The 22,618-nt window shown below is 36.3% G+C and overlaps 2 protein-coding genes across 2 annotated transcripts; one reads left to right on the top strand and one right to left on the bottom strand.

Moving 5' to 3' along the window:
* The first annotated feature begins 1,145 nt into the window (after positions 1-1,145).
* On the top strand, positions 1,146-5,070 carry LOC311286599 (CMRF35-like molecule 9). Its single transcript, XM_084402830.1, has 7 exons — positions 1,146-1,334; positions 2,028-2,333; positions 2,569-2,712; positions 3,404-3,442; positions 3,607-3,714; positions 3,829-3,875; positions 3,998-5,070. Exons 1-7 carry the CDS (start codon positions 1,292-1,294, stop codon positions 4,151-4,153), a joined length of 843 nt encoding a protein of 280 aa, XP_084258956.1. The 5' UTR covers positions 1,146-1,291; the 3' UTR covers positions 4,154-5,070.
* On the bottom strand, positions 4,850-22,063 carry LOC311286600 (uncharacterized protein). Its single transcript, XM_084402831.1, has 8 exons — positions 21,962-22,063; positions 19,466-19,536; positions 18,700-19,044; positions 14,158-14,254; positions 13,898-13,973; positions 10,787-10,858; positions 6,188-6,330; positions 4,850-6,039 (listed from the first exon to the last, which is right to left on the bottom strand). Exons 2-8 carry the CDS (start codon positions 19,518-19,520, stop codon positions 5,985-5,987), a joined length of 843 nt encoding a protein of 280 aa, XP_084258957.1. The 5' UTR covers positions 19,521-19,536; positions 21,962-22,063; the 3' UTR covers positions 4,850-5,984.
* Between the last annotated feature and the right edge of the window lie 555 nt (positions 22,064-22,618).

The raw sequence follows: 22,618 nt of genomic DNA, 5'->3' as shown, positions 1-22,618 counted from the left end.
AGGTCATGTTAGTCAAGCTCTCATCAGTGACTCTCAAATGATCATCAAAAAATTATATTTCACTTTTTATATAATCTGGAATTAAGTACAATGTATCAACACATAGTTTGGAATTTATGAGTTGTATCTCCCAGGATATGTTGCCCTATTAGGGTATAAAAAGTCATCAAATGTCTCTGTGATGTATTTGATGCAAATAAAATATGTTATGCAAAATAGACTGCATGTATGACATGTCTAAATGTCCTAAAATTGAGGCACATACATTTCTTATATTTCTTATAACTCTAGCCCTTGAGGTCCACTGTCCTGCAGGGTTTAGCTCCATCCCTAATCTTTCATATAATGCAATTCAAGTAACAACATATAAATCTGCAGGACGGGCCTGAAGGGTTGGACACCCCTGTTCTACCATAAAATGAGCTGTGTGAAACTCTGCCACAGACGATAAAAGAAGACATGAACTCTCTGAAGATCTGATTAAACAACTCCACAAACAGCATTACCAGCTTCACTTATTACTAACCAGACTGACTTTATTTCTGTCACACGTCTGCAGAAGTTCTTATTGAGAATTAACAGAGGTCTCGATGTTGATGATTTATTGAGCATGTCTGGTCACCATTATGGTAATCCGTGTTTGCTTTAGTTGGGCAGTTTGACTCTTGACTTCTTTTGTGAGTGTATGGTCTTTGTAACAGTGTTTACCAAAATAAATTAACATTGATTTAAAGGGTTCACTTAAAGATAGTTCACTTCAAAATTATATACTTTATAAAGATATTTTGAAGAAAAACTGAAGTGAAGTTAACTGGACCCATTGACTTCCATAGTATTTTTTCTTTTCCTACTATGGAAGTCAATGGGTCCAGTTAACTGTTTGGTTGCTGACATTCTTCAAAATATCTTCCTTTGTGTTCAGCAGAAGAAAGAAATTCATACAGGTTTGAAACAACTTAAGGGTGAGGATGACAGAATTTTCATTTTGAAGTGAACTATCCCTTTAAGATTGTTTTAATAATTTCTGGCTTCCTGTGACCTTACCCTGGACCTGCGTAAAAGGGGAATGTCCATTCAAACCAAAAGTTAATCAAGAGGAAGTGGTCAGGTTCTGGATAGGAGTGTGTGGGTGTCTTGAAACCAGCGTACATGTGAGAATGTGAGTGCACAGGAGAATACAGGCATACATGTTTACTACTGCTCTTGATGGTATAAGAGATCCTAATGCCAATATTAACGCTTAGAAAGCTAAAACTGGACTAAACCATCCATAATAGGATCCCTACTCAAAATGAAGTTCTTCAGTGTTCTCTGGCTCTGGATGTTTCTGTCAGGTAAGTTCTCAATAGATGTGTGATAGAAACTCTACTGTCTATGGGAATCATTCAGTTTGCTGAGCACCATGAAAGCAAATAAGAGTAAGTGTGTTCCAATTGATCGGGCGCCGACTGTTGACAGCCAATAAAGGCTATAAAGGCCGATCAGATGACGCAAACTCGCCAGACATTTTTTCTATGTGCAGCTAAAATCACTTAACTGCACAGCAAAACATCCAGTGTTTTTTTTTTTTTTAAATAACTTTTACGAAATCCTTGGATTATATTGAAAATGCTGGATCTAATGCTGTAGAATCACAAGGGTTCTGCAATCAAACAGGTAAACCTAACTCAGAGATTAGGCAATAAATTAGCTCGGTGATTCAGGTCAAATGATGATTATGTCAAAACACATCCAACACCACCTGATCAAATGTATAAAATACTACAGTTAACACACAGAGAAAGGTCATGAATATAAGTATGTGTTTAGTCAGATCACTCTGAACAAATAATTTCTGTTTGCATTTGTGCTGGAAATATAAATAAATGCAGTGGCTGTTAAGCACTGATGCTTCCTATTATAATGTTGACAATACGTACAGTAATAGGCAGTAAGTGTAACAGTAAGTTACATTTGCAATTGAATAACTGAAACCGAAGCGTCTCAAAGAGGAACTGATTAGTAAAAACCCTATTTTCCTTAAACAGAATTTAAGACTTCAACTACTGGTCGAATTTCTGGATATATCGGAAGATACGTCACCATTTCTTGTTCTCATGAATGGGCTTCAACCAACATAAAGTATTTCTGCAGAGATCCATGTAAAGACAGAGATATTTTAGTTAAATCTGACCGGTCACCTAAAGGGAGATACACACTGAAGGATTCTGGGACAGGAACCTTCACCGTGACCATCACTGATCTACAGGAGTCCGACTCTGGGATTTACTGGTGTGGAGTGCAGAGAATTGGACTAGACGCATATCAGAAAGTCCATCTAACAGTATCTAAAGGTAATAATGACAGGCAACATTATTATGCATTACATTACTTTGCCAAGCTATCAATGGCTGCCACATACTCAAATCTTATCCTTAATCCTAATTTTGCCTGTGTGAGACAGCAATGAAGGTTTGCAGTACTCATATTAAATGGCTAAGTAAGCTATTTAGGCAACAAAACTGTTCTTTAGGATGATCCCAGAAATACAGATGTGTCTTTGACAATATCTCTAAAACTTACAAACAGACAACACAAAGAACTTGGAAGAAGTGACTCATCTTAAGATGACGGAAACACAAACAAATCCATGGACAATTGCTGAACCGACTACACCAAGACACTCAGCTTCCATATCTTCAACCATTAAGGACAGCGCACGCTCACTGACAGGTAGACAAACATTTTAATGCCTGCATTTCTATCTTACCTCAATCTGTCATTTGTCCACAGTGAGTGTGTCTGTGAAGTTTCAGTTAAAAATACGCCACAGATCATATATTATAGCATGCCCTAATTATAAATGTGCGTTTATGAATTATACAGATTTTGAGCGTTTTCGGGTTAAAAATCACGACATAGCTCTGGTCTCTGTGAAAACAGTCAGAGACAATGGTAACTTTAGCCACATTAGCCATACAGCGTGCTAACAAGCACATTCAGAAAGGCAATTTGCAAACATTCCCAAAATATAAAGTCTGATACTTACATGTTCTGGATATGAAGGTAGATGATGACCAGTAGGTATTGATCCATTTTTGAGAATTGTATCACTGCTCTAGCGACGATATAAACATGGTGGACTGTGTGCGGCTTACTCAGGGCGGGATCTATGCTAATAGGGAAGAGATCGTCATCAATCATGGGCGGGGCTTGCCCTACTGTGACATCACAGAAGGCAGAAACCTGGAACAGCTTTTGAGACACTGATTTATGGGGATTAATAGGAAAGGAGTGGGTGGATTTTTTACCATTATAGGGTGGTTGTTGACACACTGTTGACACACATTTATGTTCAAACAAATTTTGCATAATTGGTCCACTTTAAGGCTTAACAGATGTTGCTGTCTCCTCCCTTTTAAAGGTTCTGTCAAATCATCTGGTCCAGCTGGCAAAAAAGCAGGTGAGTTGCAGCCCCTTTATAGATAGATTGACATTTTACGTGTCTTATTTAAGTTATGCAAACTGTTTCCATTTATGACCCAAAAGTCCTCTATATGATATAAAGGTGTCATGAAAAATTTACTTTTACTTTTAATTGCACCTTATCTGTCCATATATTCCCAGTGCCTGTGTATCTTATACTCTGTGCTGCTATTGGACTGGTTGTTATTTTGATCCTATCTTCAGTTGGACTGGTCACTTGTCAGTGGAGAAAGAGAGTCAAGCAATCAAGTGTGTAAATATTCAAATATGACATAAAAAAAAAAAAATATATATATATATATATATATATTTTGGAATTTAATTTCACAGAAAAAAAAATCCACATTCTTTGCTTTATTTCAGGATATTTTATAACTAGATCTATATACAATGAGCGTCACAGCGAAGAGGTGAGTGGCACACAGGAACATCATAAGATCCGAGACACCACAAACACACAACTTCTGCTTACTTTAGAAACCATTTCAACAGCTGATTAGCAATTGAATAACGGTTTGTGTTTGTGATTCAGGCCATCGGTGTTTATGCGAACACTCCTGATGGCAGACCCTACGCCACCCTAAAGAAATCCAGTAACAAGTCAAAGGACAAGAGCCAATCAGATCCAATCTATCAGAACCTACCCTTCAACACTAGCCAGGAAGATGCTGTCTATGGCAATATATAAAAAAAATGCACTCCACTATCCTCACTCAACATGTTCTACATTACAAGCCTGAAACAAGTGTGTCAGGACAGTTTGTCTGGACATTAACACCATTTCTGAACAGTATATTGAAAAAAAATATGTCACTTCTGCTCCAAATGCAATATTTTTCTGTCCCGCCAGCTGAGAAAATGGCACCAAATGCAGTATTTGTTCCACTTAAGATACCGTCAATGTTTCCATGCACCTACTTTTATGCGCATTTTGGGATATCATGTTAAAAATGAGATGTGCATACATTCTTAAAATGTGCATAATAATGTATGCGCTCATTTGAGGCGTATTATATCCGATAATAAGACATATGCTTAAACTACTTTTAAACTAAACACGTTTGTTAAATAAATCGCTTGATGAGCAACAAAATCCATGTGACTTTGCCTCAAAAGAGGTTGTGATTGGATGACTGGATTAATCAGTGGACCAATCGCATCACAGCATCTGATATGTTGGTTTGATGGTTCTGAAACGCCTGAGTCAAAGTCTGTGATCAGAATGATTTGGTTTAATTCCTCCAGAAACGACTCACATGATTGTTCACAAACACCAGCATCTGAACGCCAGACAACATGACAGAGTTTATTGTGTTTCATCTGTCGCTCTGAACACAACTCATTTATGATGGAGGAAAAAAGAGCCACAGTTTCTTTCACGATTGCAGCAACTTCCAATTTTATTACAGATATTTTGTGCCAGTTTCACAGGACATGAGATGGAAACGCTACTTTATTCACAAATGTGCTATTCCAATTATGAGCATAAGTTAAAATCACAACCTCTAAAACAAGCATAGCTAATGAAAAAATTGTACATTTCAAATATAAACTGAGCTTTGTTATGACATCACAAATACATAAAATAAAAACATGCTTACTCTACTTATCAGCAATTCTGAGCATTTCAAGAAAACAATGACAGTTAAACAGGCCACATAAATGAATGGATACGATTGAAGTAGGATTCATAATCTATGTAAACATGTGGAATCGTCTCCTGGCTAGGAATTTCACATTTCAACTATTTCATATATTTGTCTTTTTTTACATGTCATGGCAAACTAGAGAAACTGACATATATAAAAATAAAAATAAACATTTTCCTCTTCACAGCCATGAGAAATGGTTTTAAGGCATAAGAGTTTTAAGAAATACCTATGTGGCGTTCACACTAATGGAGCAATCAAACAACATTTCATGAATTTTCAATAAAAGCTTGTGATTTCTACACTACCATGGCTTCGCTGTGATTGTCATTTGCATATGGTTGTCGTCAATCTCGTCACGGTTCTCCTTGATAATGAATGAAAGACCACCTCAAATAGAGATTACTGAAATAATTACATATAAAAAGCTCTAATTGTTACTGCAACACTTTGTCTCTAAACTTTTACTCCCATAATTGAGGCCTCTAATTCTCATTAAAAAAGTCCTTATTTTTTTATCTTCTGTGACAAAAAGGAGTTAACTTAACAGTATTTTTTTCAATTTAGTAATTTTAATGACCAAACTAAAATACAAAAAACCGGCATGTTGACTTGTCCTGACAGATGATCAGCTTACAGCAACATTTAACACTCAATATAACATTAAATTACTCACCATTGCAAAGCTTAAGAAACATCCATCAGACTTTTTGGATTAAACACAAGTGAAGATACTTATGGAATGCACTCAAAAAAAGTAAACATGGTAATACAAATGAAATGAAACGGAAATGCTAAAGCAAAAAATATGTTCTTTTTAAATGACACGAGGATGTTTAGACTTTCAGGTGGTCAAAATAAAAATCTAGATCATTTGATGCCGCTGTAAATCACAAACAAGTCCTGCTCTTGATCCGCAGAAGATCTGTAAAAAAAGAAGAATATATGCTGACAGTTATACCTCTTGTTTTAGCACTGCTACACAAGGATTGGCTTTTATGAAGAAACAGACACTTATTTTACATAAATGTCATAAGGTCGTAAATGTAAAAGTAGAAGTAATAATGTCTCACTTGGCTTTAGCAGCTGGACGGTGAACTGTAATGCTGGCATACTGGACATAATCCTCTTCAGGTTTCTTTGCTTTATTTCTTTTGACAGAAGCATAGAGGACCATGTCTTCACCTCCAGATTCAGAGGCCTTTCCTGCAGATGTCTGCAATAGAATCAATGCATAACCTTTAAATTAATGGCGTAGCAGCCATTATAAAAGTGTGTGTGTGCGGTGTGACCCAAAGGTGATGTTCATATAATAATACATTCTAGATTGAATAGATAGAATATCAATTGGCATTTTACAGCACCCTAGTGGCAATTTTGGGAACATGCCATGATAGCTTACAGCAACCTGTTTTTGTGAAATTATACTCAAAATAAATTAAAAAAACTGCGGGACTTGGGACTTTCAGACCACTGTGGACATTTTATTTTTTGTGAAATAAAGATATTTTATGATATTTACAATATTTCAGTTACACTACACTTGAACAATAACTTTTATCTTACTTCTTAACAGTTGGACAAGTGTTCAATGAGTATACAGATTACATCTACAGTAATTTTATACAACAGACATTTTATAAAAATATATCAATAAAACCTAAATCAATGTATTTACAAGGTTTTAATATTATCAAAATTGAAGTGAGATTTTTAATCAAAACTTCCAAACTGAATTTTTCGGCTTTCCTTGCAGGCCACAAATTGTTGAGCAATCTTTTTTCTCGCTAATTGATCAAGTTTATCCTTGTGTATATGACACACAGCAACACTATTCAGCCGTGTTTGTGTCATGGTACTGCGAAGCAGAGGTGGAAAGTCCAGTGGTCAGAAAGTAAAAGTCCTGCCATATGTTTATTCCACCCATGACCTCACACAGCAAAAACTCCAGTGTTAAATGAACTCTCCTGGGGGTTTATTTGGCTCCAGACTCAAGAGTGTTAAAGTTAATGAGATAATTTAGTGATTGATTGAGTGATGATTGAGCAATATTGAAAACACCTGATGTTAACAAGCAGAATGACCAAAGGAGGAAATCTCTTTTTTAAGTTACCATTATGGTGATCAGTGTTGGCTTTAGTTGGGCTCTTGACCCTTAAACTATTGATGTTAGATTTAGTTTGGCTGTTGTAACTGAGTTATAATAACCAGGTGAACAACAAGAAAAGCTGATCAGGTGGTGTTGGTTATGTTTTAACATAATCATCATTTGACCTGAATCACTGATCTCATTAGAGCCTAATCTTTGACTTAAATTTATATTGGTCATTACAGCATCACTGTGATTCTACAGAATAAGATCCAGAAATTTCTGTATTATCCAAATGATTTCTTAAAAATTGTTCTGAAAAAATAAAATAAAAAATCTTTCTTCTAGGCACACACAGACATCAATAATCAGTGTATGAATCTCAACAATGGTGACAAACAGAATATTCAATTAGGAAAAGGAAATTATTAAGACAATTCAGATCATAATTTATTCATACCGCAATGCATGATGGGAGCCATGAATAAGTTTTGATTGGTGGCACCCAGAATGCACTGCAACATGCTTTATTATTGTAACCATTGTTGAGAATCACAGGCTGATTCTTGATGTCTGTGTGTCCAAATATTTTTTTTATTTATTTTTTTTTACATTTTTTAATGGAAGTCTTTTGATCAGAACAACTTTTAAGAAATCTTTCTGATTATTTAATAAATTCTGAAAATAGTATACTGAAGAATCACAGGCTGCTGTAATCAACAAGGTAGACTGAACTCTCTAAATGAATTTTGTGATTCAGGTCAAATGATGATTATGTCAAAACATAACCAACACCACCTGATCAACTTTTCTCTTTGATCATCTGAGAGTTATAATTCAGATACAACAGCCAAACAACATTTAACATTATTAGTTTAAGGGTCAAGAGCCCAACTAAAGCCAACACTGATCACCATAATGGCAACTTAAAAAAAGAGATTTTCTCCTTCAGTGATTCTGCTTGTTAACATCAGGTGTCTTCAATAATGCTTAATCATCACTCAATCAATCACTAAATTATCTCATTAACTTTAACACTCTTGAGTCTGGAGCCAAATAAACTCCCAGGAGAGTTCATTTAACACTGGAGTTTTTGCTGTATGAGTTCATGGGTGGAATAAATATATGGCAGGACTTTTACTTTCTGACCCCTGGACTTTCCACCTCTGCTACGAAGCCATGTTTTTAGCCTCCTGAGACCGCTGAAACTTCTCTCAGCTTCTGCTGAGGACACGGGAGTGACAAGAAGCAGTCTGACTAGTGTTTCCACCTGATCAGAAAGACTACGGACTTCTGGACACATCCCCTGAAGGATGCTAGCTGCTTCACTGCTGGACTGCATTATGCTTTGATCTGAACATTGCCAATTGTGTGTTAAAGGATATTTTGTCCAGTTCTGGGTACATTTGTACCACATTATCATCAACCACCCCTGTTAAGAGGATGTTTTCCAGATTCCTTAGCATCAGCAACCCTTCCTGCTCAAAACGTTCTCTGAACTCCATATCCACAACATCAAGCACTTTGTAAAACTCCGTTTTGTAATATTCAGATGGAGATGAATGCACATGTGCACAAGCCTGACCAGTTAGACTTTTAGGAGGATTACGAGAACGGGGCAATGCAATTGGAGAGAGATCAAGGATTTGGCACATTTCTGATGCTTTGGTGTAGAAAATTTGAAACCTCTCTGAATTTCTTTTATTTGCAACAGCATCCCTCACATAAGCAACAGCAGAAAGCATACCATTGATGGTCTGTGTTCGACTTTGGAGAGATGTTTTGAGATTCTCCAATTCTTCTATTGCCTCTAAGGCAAGCAGAAGACCAAGAACTACATTCCCCTGCTGGAATCTGTCATGTAGTCCATTTGCCCTGTTAGCCGTGTCTGAGCTGCCCGCTGCCATTTCATTCAGAGCAAGCATTACAGACTCATACTGATTCAGCACTGCATGGATAGCACTGGAGCGAACTGTCCATCTTGTGGGACAAAGGGGCCTTATAGTTTGAAAGGACTCTTGAGCAGATTTTGCAACTTCCTTGAACAAAGATTTAAATTTACCTGACTGCCCAAACAAAATTCCTAACTCATGAACCCACTGTAAAGCACTGTGGACAACACGTGAGGCAGTACAAGCATGCTGTGTAATGAGATTTACACAATGGGCACCACAGTGGATGTATGGGGCAAGAGATTGTTCCTTTTTAATGATGGCCTGTGCTCCAGAATACCTGCCAGCCATATTTGCTGCACCATCATTTGCCTGCCCTCGTAATCCAGATATGGGCAAATTTAAACGAACCAACACATCTTTCACAACCTCTCCTGTCCCCACAGATACCTCATAAAGGCCAATAAACTCTTCATGAATCATCAAATTGTTATCTACATATCGGAGACAAATTGCTTCTTGCTCTTTGCCTGAAACATCTTGCGTTCTGTCCATCATTACAGAAAACTTCAGCTGAGGGAGTGATCTTATATTGTCTGCGATATCTCTGATGATAGAACTGCTCAACAAACTAAGGAGCTCATTCTGAATTTGAGCAGAAGTTTAGTCCTTTGCCTGACAACCACTTTCTGAGACACAGATCTTCTTCTGCCTTGTATTTCAGCACCTGATGAAGATTTCCCTCACTATTATCATGCCCTCTTAAGGCCAACAGCTGCACAGCACCAATGATTTTTAACAGGTTTGCTCTCGCTTCCTCTTGTTGTGATGCCTGAACACTACACAGCTGTGCCTTAACTGATCTGTTTTCATATACACATGTTGTTACTGCTGTCTTGTGACAATCTGATTTTTCAAGTGATCTGAATCGTTCAAGAGCTTTCTTCCAATTCTTAAAACCAGTTGAAACAAATGCTGGTTCTGTATTTTTCGTAAGATACTTGTGTTTTAAAAGCTTTGCTACAATAAAAACACAAAACACCTTCTACATTTGGATCGAAATGGAGCCATTTAAATTTTTCTGTACCACTGTGTCTGAAATGAAAGGGTACGGTCTGACAGTGTCTGCTTTATGATCAATTTGGGATCAGGGTGGTTTGGTTTTGTTGCCGAGAAATGTTGGTCAGAGTCTGCAGATTCTTCCCTGTTCATCAAATCAGTTCTCTCTTCTCTTCGGTTCTCACATGGCTCCTCACTTTTTCCCTCATCTCCCTCTCTCTCTTCCTCTCTTTCCTTCCCTTCCTCACACATGACTGACACTTCCTCACAAACATCCTAAAAACCGATATAAACAGCATATAGGGGGCAGGGATCACTCATTTATTGACTCATTTGCCATTTCCACAGTTAAACACAACTTCACAAGTTTTTCATTTAGATTTATATGTAGCAACCCATAAATAGCCTAATACAGTACTTAACAGTATTTGGAACACACTGCCTTTATACATAAAACTAATTTTATTAAACAGTTTGAACATAAAATAAAAAATGTTATATTTTGTTTTATGGAATTAAATTGATTAAAGGAATTAAATTGATGTGTAATTCCTTAAAATAGTGGCAAGTAGTCCCAATTAAGAAAACACTGCCTTAAAATTGTCAATCCTGTTTTTTTATACAAATCTCACCTGCACACATTCTGGAGGGGTCGAGCAACTGTCCTCCCCCGTCTCTGTCAGTGACGTCACAGCCTGCCTTTCCTACAGACAAGTTAGGACATAGCAGTAATAAATGAAAAGACTAAAATTTGATAAAGTATGATAAGATATTCGGCGCAAAACAAATTTGATTTATTGTGAAAGGATGCGAGCAGCACGTAGGCAACAAAAGACAGCAGAGCCCAACCCAGCAGGTACCAGACGTCTATAACGCTAGGTTGACGTTGGACATGACGTCGGACAGACATTGCATTTTGGTTGAAAATGAAAATCGCGTTGAAGTCAAGTCAATTTGACGTTGACTTGACGTTGGATTTTGGTTACGCAAAAACAACAAAATCTCAATGTCAGCTGACGTCGGTATTGGACATCAATTTAACATTGACATTAGATGTTGAATTTACATGAAATTTTGAATTTTGGTAACCCGACGTCGCAACCGAAATTTAACCAAATATCAATGTCTTATGACGTTGTGTGCCTGCTGGGAATAATCTGTTATGTCTCATTTAACAGACGCTTTTATCCAAAGCGACAAGTAGGAGAGCATTTAACACACACTCAGCACAATCAGGCGCGACGTGACGAGGTCCATATGGGTTCTGTTGTCTTACACGTCTTACTGTGTTACAGTAGGTTAAATCATAACAAGGAAACTTGTTATGATTCACGCGTGATTCATGTCATCGCGACATACTGTAACCACTGATCTATAGAATGACTGGATAGCTCATGACGTTCTAAACTGCCATCAGGCAGTGAAGCCACCGGAAGTGTTCGAGCGGCCATTTTACGATTCCCTACCAGCAGAGGGCTCCAACGCCAGTTGATTTTGTCAATTGTCAATTGATTTTGATAAGCGCGAGGGAGAGAGAGATACAGTGCTCGTGTTATTTGAAGACGGGGCCTCTCTCTCTCTGCTCGTTCTTATGCGCCCTGCCCGTCCACTGATCTAAATAATTCGTTGTTACGGAGACTTATTTGTTCCCTCGTTTTAATAAATCGTGGACTCGTTGAACTAATTCCCTCCCTCACTTTGATTTAACGAATTACAACGTGGCCACAATATAGTAAAACGAGGGAACAAATTAGTAAAACGTGTTGAGGTATTATTAATTCGTGGCCACGAAACAATATTCACCTGAGTATTCACCAATTCACAAAAATATTGGTCTTTAGCATTTACTACTTAGTATCAAACTGTTTTTCTTACCTGTGAAGATAGCTCTTCAGTGAAGGCAGCTAGTGTTCTCGTACAGTTTTTTATTCCTTTTGCAAATAAATTGCCGTTTTTTAATAAGCAGGAAAAATGTCCGACTTTAAACAAATACCTATTTAAATGCTTAGGATGTCTGTGTTTTAAAAATGTATAGGGAGACTTTAGATTTAAAAACGGTATCTCGTTAGGCAATGTTTTCTCAGTCAAATCATAAAATTTCCTATTGATTCAATAGAACGCATGAGCTCACTAATACCAATATGGTGGCGCGGTGGCTTTACTGTTTATGACGTCATGAGCTATCCAGTCATTCTATATAGACCCTTTTACAGTTGGTAAACATGGTGAAGTATTTGTGTGGGCAGGGCTTAGCTGGAGGCAGAAAGATCCCTCTGGCCGCTTCACTAACGTTAGTTTGCCAGTTTTGTTAGCTTGTTTTTTAACAATGACTGGAGAAAATCAAATTTTATCTTAATGTGCAAGGTCACTCACTGTCCAGGGCCGCGATTGTTATTTGCAAAAGGTAATTTTGACGGACGGAACCAGATTGGCTGACCCGTACACTCAGTTAATGGATGGACGATCTGACAAGATTAACGTCAACGCTGCCTCCGGTTGAGAAGCCTGCTCTACACCTGCCCGATAGAGAAACTGAGCATAAAGAAAAACTGAGGGCATATACATCTTTAGATGCCTATAACTATGTGCTGAATGGTCACGTACAAGACGTGTGTACGATCCGCAGTTATGCCTAGCCAGCGCCAAGGCCAGACAGAAGATGACAATGTAAAGAGTGACATTACGGTGCAATTGTAATTATGTGAATATTTTCTTGACATAAAAATTTCAGATACAGCATATTAATATTTTAACTATGTATTTGATTACCCTTTCTTACCAGGTTCTTCAAAAAGTCTAGTCCCCAATCAATCAAAACAACAATCATAGATGATTCACAGATAATCACAATCATTTAGAAAACATTATGCGATAAAATGTAAAATTGGAGCCTGTACTCCGTCGATTCTAGAACCCAACAACACAACAAGATGACATTTAATAATAATAATAGTAATTTAAGCTCCTTATGTAGTCGAATCTGTGCTGGTTTGTATTGGCCGCCTCCAGTTTTGCCTCCAGCTAGCGCCGTGACGTGACGTCGGCGCAAAAGGGGTCTATAGATCAGTGACTGTAACACATACAGTGTGTTTGAAAAAAGGATGTACTCGTCCTCTGCTTTTTTCTGGGTTGCATTTTACCCCAGACGGCCAAACAGCAAAGTGACTAAACAAGAGATTTGAAGCTCATAGCAGACACGCCCAAGAGATGATTCGATTCGCGCTGTGATTGGCTGAATGTTAGTTCACTCAAGTCTAAGTAACAAATCAGAAAACACGGGTGGAAATATTGGCGCTGGGTCCAAAAAAAAAATGCGGGGGACAGAATCACCTGTTTTTAAAAGTGCGGGGGACGTGCAACCCCCATCCCCCCGGTTGCTACACCCCCTAACGTCTTTAGTGAATTTACAGCAATACAATACAATTCAGCTTTCCACATTCAGAATGTTTTAAAAGTGTATGATAATTCACATACAGCTCCATGAAATGAGCAAACAAAACCTCATCAAGACATTTCATGGGAAATATGTCACCATTTAAGCAGTTATACATTTTTTAATAACTGTTAAAAGCTTTTATATCTCTGTATTTCACATCAGTGATCAATAACAACTGTGTTAAACGAACACGTCACAGTGATGGAGAACTTTTTTTCCCCAAAATATCTTTGTGTTCTGCTTTTTTCATGCATACACTCTATGAAGTATGAATAGTGAAATATGAAGTCATTTAACTTTGACCTACCTTTTTTTGCTCAATGTCCTGTGAGTCATTTAAATGGTTGTCACTGTCCTTAGGGTCATTATTTCTCATCTTCTTCCTTTAAGTATAAATGCATATATAAAAGTTACTTTATACTGCAAAAAGTGGCTCTCTAACTGGTTAACCTTCATACAATGACAAAAACATTTTTTCACTGAACTAAAAATATCTACAAAACAAATTCAAGTAGGATTTGAGTCAATTGATCAAAAGTCAGAATATGAATTATAAACAGTACTGACCTTCTGCATACAATGATGATGAGGAGGAACAAGCAAAATAAAGCCACAGTTGCAGTAATGGCACACAAACCAATGATAAACCAGATACTCCAGACATCTAATGTAAAGAAAGGGAACATTGGCATCATTTATTTCTATTAAAGTCTTTAACCCTTGTGCCGAGTCATGACTGGCCGCTTTTACAGTAAATCACTGGTTATGCTATATTATAACCAAATATTAGATTCCCAGACAGTAACATAGTGTTGGCCCAGATCCGGTCCACATCTGGAATCCACATCTGGAATCCACACTTACCAGATGTGGGCCGGATCTGGGCCAGCACTATGTTGCTGTCTGGGTTTAATCTTTTTGTCAACTTGTTTTCTTTCAAGTAGGACAGGTTTTGCATTCATTTTTTAAACTGATTGATCATAGGCCTCATTGATCTGAGGATAAAGAGGCATAAAAGAAGGTGTGTGTGTGTGTGTGTGTGTGTGTGTGTGTGTGTGTGTGTGTGTGTGTGTGTGTGTGTGTGTGTGTCAATATCAGCTCAGATCAATGAGGCCTATATAGGATCCATCAATTCCCAAAAGAAATACAAATCCTGACGTATTTGAAAGAAAGCAAGTTGACAAAAGGAACACCTCAAGTTTAACTGTCACAATGTTGTGTAAGTTTTACAAATTAAAAAATATATATATATTTTGAAGTTACCATTATGGCGATCAGTATTTGTATTCGTTTTTTCTCAGACATTTTGTGCACTGCTTAAGTATGAGTAATTTTAAAAAGTGAATCAACACGTTATAGCAGTAAAATGTCTGTTTCTCCTGTTTTTCTTTTCATAACTGATCTAAATATCTATGAATTTTGAGCATTAATGAGTAAAAAAGTTCATCAAAAAGTTCTGCTGATTTGATTTAAAAAAAAAAAATACTTGAAGAGATCTGTGTGAGATTTTCCAGAAACACTAGAACCTGTGTAAGAATTTAAACACACTCATCATGCATGTTTAATTCTCAAAAGGCCTATAAGAAAAAACGTTGCATCACGTTCTTCCTCTGAAGTAAAGGCTTTTTCCTCACTGTGTGAAATTATTCCAAAAATGATGAAAAAAGTAAATAATCTGATGAAGCTAGGTGCTTTGTTTTATGGAGGTGATGGGGACGTTTACATGATGTTCATATGGATGATTACCATAGCTGCTTCACGTATGATAATGAGCTCAGACAGGAACGAGTCGACTGAGGCTACCTCTGGTTTCATATGTATTACATAATCAGAAAATTAAATAGACATTTCAAATTTTCTCATTCCCTTATGACTGATGGCGCAGTGAACCCGAGGTTACCCCGTGAGTCAGTCCTAGAGCTCCTCCTGTCCGATTTTAGGGGAAAATCGGGTCCATCGGAGACGTCCAATAGATTTCTTAGGCGCGCCAAAATAACCCCACAGACACTGTGTAATCACCACGGGAAAATCTCACAGTAAAACGGGTAGTTGTAAAAAATACACTGGTACACTGTAAAAAATAAAAACTTAAAAAAACGGTCAATGACTGTCAGCTACGGCTGCCAAACATATACCGTAAAAATAAAGTAAAATATCCTCATTTAAATGAAGTGCAAAAAACTTTTACAGAAATTTTCCTTAAATGTTTTACAGAAAAACACTGTTATTTTACAGCTATTTCCTGAATTATTACGATCAAACTCCTTCACTGTAAAAAAATCCCATTAAAAAACAGTCAAATGACTGTCAGCAATGGCTGCCATACAAAAAACGTAAAATTAATATAAAATATCCTCATTTAAATAAGTGCAAAATACTTTTACAGAAATCTTCATGCATCTTTTTTAACAAAACCACAGTTATTTCACATTTATTTTCTGAATTTTTTACTGAAAAACATGCAATGAACTACATGCATGATTTGCTGTGACTATACATCACTGCATCAGCAACTACACAGTTACTGTCTGTTAAATAAAGCAACATGCAGCATATCATCAGTGTTTTTTTGCTCATCCTGGACTGAAGCTCAGGCTCTACTCTTCAACACAATGGTGACACACGAAACACACCATACAGAAACACTTTAAACCCCAAGAGAACATTAAACACTACCAGATCTCTCAGGATCTCAGCATCTTCACTTATTACAATCCAGACTTTATTTCTTTCATACTAACATTCTTATTGAGAATTAACAGAGGTTTAGTTGAAGTTTTATTGAAAAGAATAAAGTTTGATGTCACCATGATGGAGATCAGTGTTTGCTTTAGTTGGGCTCTTGACCTTTTAATCTTTAATATGAGTGTTTCTTTGGCTGCTTTCACTGTGTGTCTCTGATGTCTATATGTTATGGAAGGAATGCTAGAGAAACTCAGATCAGATAATGTTGGTCACTTATTAGTGATAATAGCCATCATGAAGTGTCCTACTTCATTGATACCATCTGAAGTGTAATATCTGTTTAAGTCGTTAAATACTCGTTGTTAACTTTGCATGACAAAGCTGTTATTGAAGATCCTCCAGTGCTGTGATACTCAGATTTTATGAAGTCACTATACAGAAAATGTTTTGACAGGATTATATAGACTCACTCAGACATCAAGAATCAGCGTATGAATCGCAACAATGGTGACAATGAAAAAAAAATCTGAACTCCTATAAAGTCACAAAAAGGCTTTGTTGGTTGTCACCATTGTTGAGATTCATATGTTGATTCTTGATGTCTCTATACTACAAAAAAAAAAAAAAAATTGAACCAGCTCAAAGATTTTTCTGTATAAATTTCAGATTGTTATAATACTGATGCCACAATTTTTCAAGGGTCACGTGACAAATTATGACATTAATTGTAGACTTTGAATTAAGCTAAATTCCATCTACATATTATGTAATTGAAGCAAATGTTAAGAGATTTGACTATCATTTCAGTGAATATATAACATCATCAATGAATGACCAAGATCATCTGATATTTTCTCCTGCATTTATTGCTATAACAAACGTGTATCAAACACACAGTTAAAGCAGCCAGAGAAAACTAAAGTTAAAACTCAAGGGTCATGAGCCCAACTAAAGCAGACACTGATCTCAATCATGGTGACATCAAATTTATTTTAAAGTTTTTTACACTTTATTTAAATTAGCATATTTGACTTTAATTTTATGGTTTTTGTTTGGCAGCCGCAGCTGCCAGTCATTTGACCCTTTTTTTACGATTTTTTTTACAATGAAGGTTTTTGATCGTGATTATTCAGGAAATACCTGTGAAATAACAGTGTTTTTCAGTTTATTTGTATTTGTATGAAAAATACAATCAATTTTCTGTATACATAATGTGAATTACTGGAATTTGTCATTAATGTCACAATACCTAAAATAAAATTAGGATTTTTTTTTACAGTGTGTTTTGAAAGATGAGAAGTTTATCTGTGTCATCTTTTTACTCTTTCAATTCATTTTATAACTGTATCATATATCTCTTTGAATTTCTTTATAACTGTTTTAATTTTCCAAAAGCATTTGGTAATATTGTGTTGCTATAATATAAGTAGATGCTTTTGAATGATGTCTTACTTTTATCTGTTAGCTATGACCAAAAAATAACAGAGTATATCAAGTTCTTTCTGATATTATCAGGAAACAATGGATGGGGTCGTTCATTCGCAGACAAGAGAAATAAAAAAATGAAAAAACTTAATTTTCATTATCTTATAACATTTTTTTTTACCGTTTCTTATTTCTCTTTATTTCTTTTTACAATTATTTCTTTACAAAACCAAAACGAAAAACCGAATAAAGAATTATCATCAATTAATTATATAATTATGATCAGTTATCATTCAGGAAACAACATTCAATATTTAGATTACGGGTAGGCCTATGTAATATAAACATTTCAACCTGGTGGATTTGTGTGCTGGGAGTATTTTCTGTGATGATTCCATATTTATTTGAAATATGAAACTGTTAAGGTTTTACATATTATAAGAGAGAAGAGTCTGTGAAAGTGTAGCAGTGTTCACAACATCAGCATAAAAGAAGTTAGGACAGATAGAGAATCACGTTTGATGATGATAGGCTAAAGATGACAGTGTGTCTGATCCGGACAGCTGATAGCATGAGTGAGCATGAGCGGAGTGAAGCAGCACAAACAAAACTTTTACCGACACAAACAAAGCCTAAAAAAACAAGACTATTTGGGGTGAATTTGAAGCATGTGGGGGCCTGAGTGACCTCAGAAATGACCAATACATATATTTATTTAATATCTAAGAAAACCGAAGCAGCACAAACATAAAATGTATGGCACAAACGGAGCACAAACGATTGAGACTATTTTGCCTACGTTTTGCATTGAGTGTAAGGACAAGTTCATGCGAGTGATCACAGGTGGTTCTACATGTCAGATTGAGCGTTTCTTTCTCCAGCACCGGCTGTGGAGCCTGAACCTGAAGGCCTGGAGGAAACACATCTTTCTCACCTTGTCCTAAAACTACTCACGTTTTCTTAAATAAATAATGGAATTGAAGGACGGAAGTGGATTACCAGAAACATTAAGTTGAATTCCTCCTCGACCGATCCATCTGTTTTGATCAGTTATGAATCTAAAACAATATGCTCTTTCATCGCTTTCAGTGACGTTGTGCAGTCTGAGGACGGCAGTTTTGTTTTGTCTGTCTTCAATGTATTCAACCCTGTCTTTATACTCTGGATATTCTTTTAAACTTATATCTTTTGTTATGGTCTGATTCTCACACTTTATCCAAAATGTATAATTCAATCTATGATTCTGAGGGTATGTATATGTGCACGACATGTTTACTGAGGATCCTTTGAGAGCATATATTGATTTAGTTTCATAAGTCACACTCCAGTTTTCTCCAAAAACTCCTGAAACACAAAATAAAGATAAGTAGCAAATTTTGAGTTATTTGTAAATGAAACTCAATAATATGAACAATTTGCTGCTGAAGAGATGACGATGACACAGACACAGACACACACTCACACTCACACTCACACACACACACACACACACACACACACACACACACACTGAGGGTGTAGCTGTTGTAGAAAGCAGAAATGATCACGCTGACACAGAACTGTGAAAAACAAACACATCAACCATTTAACGGTGATTTAAGCGATTTCAGCCATTTAGTAACATGCAAAATAACTGACAGACTGAAACTGTTTCTGATTGGTGGACCGTGAATACTTAATTAAACATCTACTTTATTAAGTTAATGCATGATTTGAAAACACAAAAACCGTCGCTTATAGCACCCTTTAAATAACAGTGACTCACCAGAAGTCATGAGCAGAAAGATGAGAGGAAAACTCATTCTGAACTTCATCGCCATTATAACAATCACAAACCTAACAGAGAACATTACAGTTAATGCAGTGTGTAACAATCACTGATAGTCTAGTATAGCATTATACCATATTAGACCATATGTGTCAGAAAACATAAAAACGCACACATCCTCTTCAGGATCAGCGATCAGACAATATTTAACCCTGTGACTCTTGCTGGATTAAAGAATAGCAATAAAGCTACTAAAAAGGTTTGTTATTGTCTTTGGTTGTTAGAAAGGAATAATTCTTTAATGCCCAAATGCTGCTCAGAAACTGTCTTGCTGACTCACTAACACCCAAACGCCTGAGGAGATAAAGAGTGGTTTGAACAAGTTAAACTGCTAGACTGTGGTCACAGTGAACATTGATGGCATGCTAAGAGTGCGTCTCATGCACGCTTACATCCTTTTCCTCTGGACTTCACATTTCCCTCCATTTGTCTTTTCTCATAATAACATCAGATTATTGTGTCTTTAGCTTTCTAATGATAAAAGTCAACACAGAAGCTTTTCAGTTTCTTACCATGTCCAGCTGACCTGCCACCAAATTATATTCATAATAATATTAAATCTCTACATGTCTGCATGCAAAAAGTGTCTCCTGGACCTAAAGTGGCAGCATCAACATCTGCACACAGATGCCACTGTTACAAACCTCTTCTCAAACCACTCATGATCCTAAAAATTACTTCTAAACTTTCTACTGTAAATTTGATCTGACCATCACATGTTTTAAAGTAGTTACATTCTGGATAATTATTTTCAACATGGTATTTATAAGGGAAAATATTACTGTATCACATAATTTTACTGATTTGACAGTCTGTACTGTACCCTAAAGGGACCTTTGCAAATAAACATATACAGACTTTTGCGTGCGCACATGAATTTTTTTTATTGTTTTTTTTCATGCTCATACGTTACAAGTTCTGTTTTATGTTTACTGTCTTTAACATATTTCCTTTGAGCGTCACTGCCATTTTACTATGAAGAAAATGAGAGTGTGGATGCACATGAATTAATAAAAAACCTATTTGCTCTAAAAGTGTCTTTCATTAGGGCAGTATACCTCTAACATCACAGCCTTATGTCTCTTTAAAGCATTCTCTGTGGCGGCTGAGAAACCGTGCCGTGAAATGAGCGGATGGCGCATTACGGCTGTGTGCATTTTCCTATTTGCCAAGTTCAAGAGTCCATAAAAAAGGCTGATACAGTAAAGATGCTCAAAATGTGGCTTTTGTTAGTGCAGTACGTGATATTTCAAGGCCTTATGTCCACTTTAACAAATTTAACACTGTGGCGGCCGAGAAACCGCTCCGTGAAACAGGTTCAGTGTGCGTCATGTGCCAAGTTTAAATGTTGTAAAAAATTATGAAATTTGGATTTCGTTTGGGCAGTATATTTACATTGTCCCTAATGAAAATTATTGGCAGAGTAAGATGTACTAAAATTTCATATTTCACAAGATCAAAACCCTATTTTACCACTTTGTCGGATTTCACGAATCCTTACGGAAAAACACTTATTTTCCTAATTCAATTCTAACAGCGCTTATTGTTAGCAGAGCCATAGACATAAAGGACTTTGGATATAAAGGGGAGGCTCACGCTTCAAAAAATGACAAACTAATAAATAACAGAGGGATAGCCTTTATACAGCCCTATAACAACACTATTGTGTTCAAGTGTAACAGCGGTCAGGAGTTCAGGAGTCTCTGACATTACATTCACTGCATGTGCAAACTGTCAAAACCCATAAACGGCATATTACTTAACAATTAGTTAATAGTCATGTGCTTCAACAAGTAAAAGTCATAACATAATGATACATTTGCAAATTATTAGTTAGTGATTAATTAAAGCAGACAACTGGAAGCTGAAGTACATTGCTTTGACCAATTCTGGTAATTAACGCATTAATTTACACTATTAGTTAATAAAATATGTTATTAAGAAATTAATACATTATGACACATTGAATTAATAACAATTCATATATTACTTAATATATTAACAATATAGAACCTTTATTAGTTGCTGATGCAGTAATCATTAATTAATGGTTTAGTTCTTCATGAGTCATTCATTAACACATGATTATCTGTGCATTAGCATGATTGAATGCATATTAGTGCACCCGTATTGTAAAGTGTTACCAAAAAAACTGTGCGTACGTGAAAAGTTTCTTTTGAGCATATGAAAGTGTGTTTTTTTTTTTTTTTTTTTTGCAAAGGTTCCTTTAGGGGCTCTGTAGTTTTTTTTATTTGTCATGACAAACAGTAAAGATGTCAAATGGGTGTTCACTAAGGTCCTGTATGACCTGCTCAATGTTCAATTACAAGCGACCCACCCAAAAACATATTCAGAAGTTAATATAAATATCTTCCATTTCACACCCCTATATTTTACAAACTCTTTATCAGATAACACATAAAACTCCCGTACCTTGTTCTTGCTGGCAGCAGCTTTCTTCACTGGTACTCAGAGAGCAAGTGGCGAGTTTGAAGACTGAACCGACGTGTTAAGCTGAACTGACAATGGTTATAATAACACTTCCTGTTTCTATGCAAATGAGTCTCAACTTAGAAGAGCAAAGAAATTCATATTCAGAAAATTACCTGCCTTCAAATATAAAAATTGCACCAATTTTTTCTGTACTTTTACTCATAGAGGCCAAAAGGAGAGGATAACTGATAGAAATATGACCTGATTCTTTTAATATTAAGACTCACTACATGCAAAATAGAAAGAAACATGACAGTGTTCAACTAATCAATGACAATAAAGACGACATCACAGAAGAAGAAACTGTCTCCATCCTTTTCCTCATTGAAGTGTCATGAAGGTCTAAACTGAAGGATCTGATTTACATCAAGATTTGAATACAAATCCTCTGTTGCAGTTTCAGCTTTTGTAATGTCACCAAGTACACAAAATAAAGATCTGCTCATTCAGGAATTAAATCATATTGGACAAGACATGATGATAAACATCAAAAACACTGAAATGATAATGACTGTGGGAAATGATAAACTTGGATAAGGCGTCCAAGAATCTACAATTTCTATTTGAATCAGTTCCGTATATCTGGACATTAGAGGC

This window comes from Rutilus rutilus (genome assembly GCF_951802725.1).
Source record: "Rutilus rutilus genome assembly, chromosome: 2".
Classification (NCBI taxonomy): Eukaryota; Metazoa; Chordata; class Actinopteri; order Cypriniformes; family Leuciscidae; genus Rutilus; species Rutilus rutilus.
The sequence above is the reverse complement of the archived record's forward strand: the minus strand, read 5'-3'. Positions and strand labels throughout refer to the sequence as shown.

Excerpts from the sequence above, each read along its gene's own strand:
- LOC311286600 (XM_084402831.1), bottom strand. The coding sequence starts at position 19,520 with ATGGCGATGAAGTTCAGAATGAGTTTTCCTCTCATCTTTCTGCTCATG. Across the intron at positions 19,045-19,465 it reads CTTTCTGCTCATGACTTCTG|GAGTTTTTGGAGAAAACTGG; the intron begins GTGAGTCACTGT and ends TTTGTGTTTCAG. Across the intron at positions 13,974-14,157 it reads ATCATCATTGTATGCAGAAG|GAAGAAGATGAGAAATAATG; the intron begins GTCAGTACTGTT and ends TTATACTTAAAG.
- LOC311286599 (XM_084402830.1), top strand. The coding sequence starts at position 1,292 with ATGAAGTTCTTCAGTGTTCTCTGGCTCTGGATGTTTCTGTCAG. Across the intron at positions 1,335-2,027 it reads GCTCTGGATGTTTCTGTCAG|AATTTAAGACTTCAACTACT; the intron begins GTAAGTTCTCAA and ends TTCCTTAAACAG. Across the intron at positions 3,876-3,997 it reads ATGAGCGTCACAGCGAAGAG|GCCATCGGTGTTTATGCGAA; the intron begins GTGAGTGGCACA and ends TTTGTGATTCAG.